This window comes from Gossypium raimondii, chromosome 5 (assembly GCF_025698545.1).
Source record: "Gossypium raimondii isolate GPD5lz chromosome 5, ASM2569854v1, whole genome shotgun sequence".
NCBI lineage: Eukaryota > Viridiplantae > Streptophyta > Magnoliopsida > Malvales > Malvaceae > Gossypium > Gossypium raimondii.
In genome coordinates this window covers 19,086,780-19,095,650 of record NC_068569.1, presented here as the reverse complement: position 1 = coordinate 19,095,650, position 8,871 = coordinate 19,086,780, and the positions used below count along the sequence as shown (strand labels likewise).

General features: G+C 34.3%; 1 protein-coding gene across 1 annotated transcript; it reads left to right on the top strand.

Moving 5' to 3' along the window:
* Nucleotides 1-550: 550 nt before the first annotated feature.
* On the top strand, nucleotides 551-3,109 carry LOC105770074 (probable trehalose-phosphate phosphatase D). Its single transcript, XM_012591123.2, has 11 exons — nucleotides 551-706; nucleotides 813-1,108; nucleotides 1,212-1,352; nucleotides 1,434-1,505; nucleotides 1,597-1,689; nucleotides 1,849-1,905; nucleotides 2,018-2,119; nucleotides 2,285-2,432; nucleotides 2,523-2,593; nucleotides 2,673-2,765; nucleotides 2,870-3,109. The coding sequence occupies exons 2-11, from the start codon at nucleotides 848-850 to the stop codon at nucleotides 2,936-2,938; spliced, it is 1,107 nt and encodes a 368-aa protein (XP_012446577.1). The 5' UTR covers nucleotides 551-706; nucleotides 813-847; the 3' UTR covers nucleotides 2,939-3,109.
* Nucleotides 3,110-8,871: the final 5,762 nt, after the last annotated feature.

Here is an 8,871-nt window from a genome sequence, read left to right as displayed (position 1 = left end):
GAAAAATACCTTAATCATACCAAAAAGTAATTGAATGAACCTTTACAACGTTTACAAATGAATGGAAAATAGATAGAGTGCTACCAATACCAATACAATCTTACCTTCTTTTTTTCGTAATGCCAAAGCTCAGAAGCAAACAGTATAAATGGAATAAGACTGTTTAATCCTTGAACCTTACGGATGAATGTATTGATGGCTAATGAATTTTAAGTACAAATTTTACGATTTGGCAACACAAGTTGGTGGTAAAAAAACCTTATTTTTGGGAGTAAGGGGTGAAATATTCCAAGGTATCAGATGGGTGGTCCCTGAGTTCAAAAGAAGAGAGGAAGGGGTGGGGGAGAGATATTGTTGGGGTCGAAAAGTACACATGGCCAGGAAAGTAATGGTTGTTTCGTCTCTTAGTGTTAAACCAAAGTTTATTAATTGACTAGACTAACCCCAGTCTTTTTGCGACTTATTGTGTGTTAGTGCGCTTCTGTGATTTTCGCCTTTTCTTTCCTGTATATTTTCTTCTTCTTCTTCTTCTTTTTTTTATCTTTTCTTTTTTTTTTGTTTTATTTTTGGTCTCCCTCTCTCTCTCTCTCTCTCTAAGCCTTTGCTTATTTAAAACCTACCATTGGGCGTCTTTGTAGTCCTAAGATCTCACATTGCCATCTTCTCTGCTCTTTTGATACTCTGTTTCTTTCTATACTCTCTTCAGGTATCGAGGCTAGGCATTGAAATAAGATTTTAAAGCGTGTGTGTTTTGTTTTATTGGCTATATCCCAGTCTAAAAGTTTTTCCTATTTTGGTTTCTCTGAAAATAGGCAGAAGATAAAGCAACAAGAAACTAAGAAAAACAATGACTAACCAACAAAATGTGGTGGTTCTTGATGTGATATCGCGGGGTGTTAGCAATGTGTTGCCTCGATCATCTCTGCCAGTGCCCAAGTCCTTTTCACCGCAAGACCTTAAGATGTTATTGATGAAGAGATTCGAAGCTGAAAATGGGGGCGCTAAAATCAGTGCCTGGGTGGATTCCATGAGAGCTTCTTCACCAACCCGTATCAAGTCCTCTACCACTGCTTCCTTACCTGAAACTGACGACACTAGTTCCTGGATCGTAGGTTCCATTTCTCCATCAACCATCATTACTTCCCACTTCTTCAGCTTCTGAGCATTAATGATTAACCACCCCTTTGTTTCTTTGTTTTGTTATCTGTTAGGTTCACCATCCCTCGGCTTTGAGCATGTTTGAGCAAATAGTAGCCGCTTCTAAAGGAAAACAAATTGTGATGTTTCTGGATTACGACGGCACACTCTCTCCGATTGTTGAAGACCCGGATCAAGCTTTCATGCCCAAAGAGGTTAATTTCTTCTTATTCCCTATTCATGTTTATCATCAGCCTATAAAACTCCTACTAATTCCCTTCTTCGTCTCTAATCAGATGAGAGCAACTGTAAGAGATGTTGCAAGATATTTTCCAACAGCAATCGTGACCGGAAGGTGCAGAGACAAGGTACATTACTGTACCATTATCTTACAGTCGATATACTTTTTCTATATTTACATGTTGGATTGGATTGGTTTTTGATGATGGGATTTTACAGGTTTACAGCTTTGTGAAACTGGCTGGACTTTATTATGCTGGTAGCCATGGTATGGACATCAAGGGACCATCTAAAAGTTGCAAATACAAGAAAGTAAGAGCATCAGTGTACTTGTGCAATTTCACCTATTGTACTTTTTTTCTTCTTTTTTTCAGCACCAGTGAAACACCCCTTTTTTTTTTCTTCTTTCTTTCCTTGGATGCTTCTAATTTTCATTTCTACTGTCAACTTTTTTGGTTGTGTGGTATCCAGGGTAACCAGGGAGTTCTTTTCCAGGCTGCAAGTGAATTCTTGCCCATGATTGATGAGGTTTCCTGTCTCCCACCATCTTCTTCACTTGAGAAAGTTAAAAAGAAAAAACCCATATTCAGGAAAGAAAAATTATACCTTTCTTTTTCTTTTTTCCCTTTTAAATTTTCAGGTTTACAAAGACTTGGTGGAGAAAACAAAATCCATTCCAGGAACGAAAGTGGAAAACAACAAGTTTTGTGTCTCCGTACATTTTCGTTGTGTTGATGAAAAGGTACAAACCAAACCCAACTTTTGTCTTCTTTTCCTGTGTAAACTGTAAATCTATACTCTTTATATCTTACTTAAAAAAGTGCCTCAGACGGAGTATTTATACATTTGAAAGTTGATGTTTATATTCATATTGGAAGGCTAATATCATGGTTGGTGTGATTGGCAGAGTTGGGCTGCACTAGCGGAGCAAGTTAGATCGGTGCTCAACCACTACCCTAAGCTTAAACTAACTCAAGGGAGGAAGGTATTAGAGATCCGACCCACCATCAAATGGGACAAAGGAAGAGCCCTAGAATTTTTGTTGGAGTCCCTAGGTGATTTCTGTACTCATCATTTTCAACCTAGGTCTTTTTTACTAGGAATCATTTCAAATTTACTTAAAGAAATTTAGTTTGTGTTTTTAGGATATGCGAATTCAACTAATGTTTTACCGGTGTACATTGGCGACGATCGATCCGACGAAGATGCTTTTAAGGTTGGATTTAATTATATAAAATAGATGTTATAATATTGAGTTTGTAAGTAAATTAAAGACATTGTTTATTTATGAACAGGTTTTACGTGAGAGAGGGCAAGGGTTTGGGATTCTTGTGTCCAAGCTACCTAAAGAAACAAATGCTTCATATTCTCTCCAAGAACCATCTGAGGTAATTTTACTAATCTTAGCTGCTTGCATTTTTGCTATTTTCTAACATTAATTTTGGGCTAACTTTTAAAGGTGTCTTTATTCCTTTTTACTATAATTTTACAGGTTAAGGAGTTTTTGAAGCGTTTGGTGGACTGGAAAAAAATGTCACAAAGAGCAGCTAAATGTGCTTAGATATATCCCACCCTAGAAAAGGGAGGAAGGAATTAATTATTATTATGTAATTTTCTCGTTTTAGAGAGAGTAATTTCCAATTGTAATTAACTACCATCATCTTCAACAGGCTGTGATTGAAAAACATGAGCCCCAAGAAGAATTCCATAATTTTGGAAAATCTTTGAATTATTTCTCTCCTTCTCCCTCTTTTTTTTTTTTTTTTTTTTTGCATATAGCCATTTGTTTATGAGATATTCTCAGATATGTTGACCATAAAAATGAGAAAAAAAAGGGTATAAGTTTGATGATGCTAACACGTGTTGATGCAGTCACCTGCATCTGCCATTGTAATTTGTCTTCCCAGATAGAACCTGATATATAATTGTAAACTAACAGATTAATGCTAGCAGTTCACGTTCTTATAAAAATAAAAATTGACCCTAATGTCAGGTTTGATCTGAAGCAAACAAACATTCAGAATCTACAAATCCATTGGTTGTTTTTCCTCCTTTGAGCAACAACCAAGTACAGTCAAAAGCTTTTATTTATATACATCGATGCAACTTTATTATAATTATTAATTTTCTATTTCCAACAAGCTACGCTACATTCATAACCCATCACCAAAAGAAGGCGAGTCTTGTGATTAGAAGAATTTTGTTTTCTAAAGTTTAACTTGTTTTGACTTTAAATGGAACGGAGCTCTGAAGAAAAAAAAAAACCCTTGACATGTTACCTTCGTATGCCCTCTTTTTTTTCTATTGGGGACTTGTTCCATGTGGTTACTAAATTAAACAAAGTTTGTTTAATTAATTAGAAAGAGCTAATTAAATTAAGTGATGGATTTGCATTTTTCCATGGCTTTTTTTGTTAGTAAATATTTAACGCACATGATCGTGATTTGTATATTGCTTGGGAGAAAGGATAGCAAACTCAAACATATTACAGTTTTTAGATTTGTGGTTTTCCTGAATAAGTTGATGCAAATGGAACCCAATAATAATAATAATAATAATTCCTTAAACTAGTTTTATGCATTTCTTGGCCATCATTTTCTATTTTTAATCCTTATTAATACAAGTTTTGGATTAAAAATTGAATAGTAAAACAAATTCCCATCACATCAACAAATGGAATGGAATTTGTACACTAAATATAGAATCCCCATAGACGCATATAATAGAAATTCATGAAACGGGGGATGCTGCTTAAGTTGGGTGCCCCACATTCATTAGAAACCTATGTTGGATTACACAAAAATTATTGGGAGGTGAGCATCTCTTTAGCAAGTTGTAAAGATACCTTGAGAGCCAGACAAAAATCTGCTCTAATGAGACATTAATTACGTATATTCTGTAGCAATGAGGTTTGAATATTTAGGCAGGAGGGTGTTATAATTGAGTAAAGAAGCCTAGGAAGTGTCTTTAGAATGGGTGGATCGAAGGACCAATCATTTTTCTAATGGCTAACAATTAATGTATCCAAGTTGTTGATGTTTACACTCTTTTTTGAGCAAAATGCATCAATCAATGGCTCTACTCATTTGCTCGGGAAAAATATAATTTTCCTTATATGGCTAAAGCAAGCATCATAAAAATGGTACAGTAATATTGCAAGCACATCTAGTCCTTTTTGCCTCTCAATTTCATGTGCAATTTTTTCCCACTTCTGGACGAATTTATCTTTATATGCAAACCCCATTTGTAAATGGGAGTACCATAAAGTCCCCCCCTATATGCAATTTATGACAAAATCGTACGTATGGCACTCACCTTGCAATTATTCTCATTTGTGACTTAATTGGATTCTAAAGAATGGGAACCCTTTAATCATTGAATAATTACACGTTTTGATGGTAAGATGACCACATACAAACAAAACTTTGATGGGTCTCTTGAAAACTCAATAAAAAGAGAAAGGGATTGATTTTACTTTGAACATTTCTAATTTTAATCCTATTTTAACCATTTCCTCCAAGTTTCAATTATCCATTACCTAGCCAGGAATTGCACATTTTGCCAATTACTCGAATCTTAATCAAAAGCTCAATCATGGGTAATAATAGCTATGAAAAATATCATAATCTCCCTGGCCAATGTGATCTATCCTTTTGAGGTACTTCATCATCTTATAGAGCAAGATAAGATCAATGACAGGTTTGAAATGAAAATAGTAAGTTCATTTAGATATACTCTTAATTATCCATAAGCATATGTTTGTAATTATTGGCAATTGATGTTCAAGTCATTAATTAATATTTATATTACCATCCCAAAGATTCTTGTAACTTCCAACCTCCATATAACTTATTGCACCCATCTGTCATGAATATTATATATATTAGTAACCTTGTTTTGGACAGCAAACTAATAATAACACTGCAACACTATTTTTTTTCTTAAAAAAAATTCAAAGGAGAATTGGCACCATAACAGGGTACAAGGAGATGTATAAAATACAATTGTTGTATCTTTAAGCAGATATTAAAAGTACAGATAAAAGCAGAGAGCTTTTGCTTTTTAAAGCAGAAGCATAATCTAATTGGATAATGGAGCTTATAAGTGATCTTTAAAAACATAAAAATAAAATAAAAACTGGGGATGAGATCTGTGCATGTTTAAGATATTAGGGAGTGAAGATATGGGGGGAAGAAGGCCATTGCACAGCAACAAGCATAGAGCCAAACTATTGGGCACTTGGATTTGAGAGAACCCACCTTGAAATATTAAAAAGGAATCTTCAAGTAGTATTGATTTTTATAATGGGATCTAATTGATCTTTTATATTCAATGGGTTACATTTTTTTCAGAAAGGTTAGGTGGTGAAAAGGATGCCCACTACTAGGTGAAGAGGGGGGAACCCATGGTTGAAGAGGAGTTGGAATCCACTTGAAGTGCTTTCATTTTAACAAGACATGGACATAGACATAGACAATAAACATGGACATGGACATGGATTTTTAATGGGGACATCCAACATTATGCTTTCAAGCCGTGAAAATCTCTCTCTCTGGTTCCTTCATACGTGTAAAGAAAGGTGCCACTAGATTTGAACCCATCATTGGGTCTTTAAAACTCAAATAAACTAGGTAGCAGAAGCTCCAATTATTGTAGGAAAAGAAGTCACTTCCCTTCCACAAAACCAACTCACTTAGTGATCCCATTTGATTAAACAGCTTTCACTCTGATCTATTTCTGCAGGGACTATGGTTATGTGTCTCAAAACTAAAAAACATAGTTAGATTTGGGTTTTCGAGGAAATCCATTTTAATAGTATTAAGCAGTCCATGTTTTTTTTTATAAATTGAATCCTCCCTGCTTCCAACAAACCATCTCTGCCTTACCATATTAAATAACTCCTTTTGCATCACAATTGCCAGTGCTTCAGGCTTACAGCCTCAAACCCATGATGTGCAACAGTTGAATCCATTATTGCCCATAATTTCCCTTTTTTTAAAGAAACAAAGGCAGAGAGAGAGAGTAACCCCATACTATTACTACCCTGTTTGATACATTAAAAAACGCCTCTAGTTTTTGAGATGTGATTGTTCCCTAGAAAATGGTCCTATAGCTTGTACGATGCAGCAATTGTTTTTACAGGAGATACTGGAATGATGGATTTATTTCATAGGGGTGTTCCCATAGGCGGATGGTCCCCGCATAGAGGGCCGAGCAAAGAAGGGCTTTGTGCTATTCCAATGTGAATAATAATAAATCAACTTGTTTGTACGGATCAGGCTGGTCAATTTTGGAGACGGCGATCGCTTTTAACCTTTGATTTAATATTATTTATAATCTGATCCCCATCCAGATGACCTTCCAAGAGGGAGCAAATTTATCAGGTGTTTGTGCTTCAGGGTTGTTGCTTGGATCTTACCCATCCATCCATCATTACTGTAAACTAAGTTACTCCCCCCGCCCCTGACACACTCCCTATCACCAACACACCCCAACTCCTAACCGATTAACCAAATGTGAAAGGCAGCTTAGTTTATATCGGTTTGGCCCTGCTAGCTAAATTATTATTTTCATACCAATTTCACCATAATAGTTGGCAGCCTGGCACCAAGAAAACTCAAGAACCCCAGTGCTTTTAATTAATAAAGAAAAAAAAAGCATTAAGTTTTTGAGCTGGGTGTTCAAATGTTGAAAAGAGAGAAGGCAATGCACACAGGAACTGGCATTTTTAATCCGAATCAGCTTACCATATTTAAGTTGTATTTTTCGACTTGTTTAAACCAACAATGGGGGGCCTGTTTTCCACCATTTCCATATTTTCTATCATGATCAAAATTGACTCAGAAAAGGTTCCCTCCTCCCCCCTCCACCTTTAAAGCGGTTCATCTTTACCACTATTATATATATATGCACACGCACATACACATAGAGGCACCTGGACTTAGATAAACTGATATAGTTGGTACATGAAGATGTAGAGTAATGCTTTTTAAAATTGTTTTCTTGTGCCTAAAAAAGAGATGAGGGAGAGGAAATAGGATCCTGCATATCTTTATCAATTACTTTATTAATATAAAATTAGACAGCCAAAGCTCCTCATAGGGTGTATTTTCTGAAGCAAATCAAAGGTGTAAACTTGAATAGGGAATGACTTGTTTTTGTCATTATATATAACTTTGGGTTGTTTAATCAAGTGAGTCATGGGAAGGGTTGAAAAGGGCCAAGTAAGGGCTCTTTTCAATTCAACATTATAACCACTGTTTTGTTATAATATACTTTAAACAAGAGATTAGTTAGTGGGAGATGTCAAATGTAAATGTCAACAGTCGTCGGCCCCTTGTTTTGATTATTTTGTTTTTCAATTAAATTTATTTTTTAAATGTCTCACTATCATCACCATCTATTGCACTTCTTTTTTCCCAAAAATGTTTAGTGCTAGACTTTTTTTTTTTTTTAATGTAGAAAACTTGTATGAAGGTTTGAGGGTGAAATTCCTTTCTTTTTCATAAATGGGTGAATTCCTAATTTATACAAACATTTTCTTTGCTCAAGACTCAAGATCTCGTTAATTTTGTGATGGGGAAATGAGGCGATTGTTATAAAATTGAAATAATAATAAATTTAGCATTTAACGGTTTAGTATTATGTGAATTTGATCCTTATTCTAAAAGAATTAACGATCATTATTTACATATTATTTCAAAAAATTTAGATCTTCAAAATTTAAAATATATAAACTATAAAAATTAAAATTAAAAATATGTAAGTGTAAAAAATTTCAATATATATGATTTAAACTAAAAAAAAAAATTCTACTTTTGCTAGATTTCTTACAAACTTAACAAAAATTTCTCATTTACCAGAAATTTTCATCAACGTTTATCTTCCCTCTCATATCAAACTTAAAATAATGATTTTGAATGATGATTGTATTAAGAAAAAGTAAAGATGAAGCCTTCGAACGTATTTGTTTGAAAGCGTCTCACTTGCTAATCCCTCGTTTCACATCTTTCGTCTGTTTTTTTTCCTTAAAAGAAAGTGTTTCACATGTATTTGTGAAAAGGGAGGCAATTTTGGGTTTGATCAATAGTTTGGGCTTTTGGGATTGTGGCTTTATTGTGGGTTTCAATACATTTTTATGATTTGATTTTTCCGATTATTGCTATTATTGAGGGTCAGAAAAGAATGATGATTTCTGTTCTTGATTTATGAAGCAGATTTCAGTTGATAATAAAATAAAACTTTAGATATCTACTTTGACCAAAAAAAATTCTAAGTACCTATAATTTAGATATCTAATTTTCTAAGTTTTTCATATATACTAGATGTCCAACAGAGGCAAAGAGAACTCATTTCAAAGTCGTTTTGAAATCTGCACTTCTTTCTGATTCTAACCATCTTACTCGCATATAGTTTGTTTTACAATAAAAAACTACATGAGTAATCTAATCCTTCAACATTTTAGATAAATTCCCAATTCATCATAATTACATG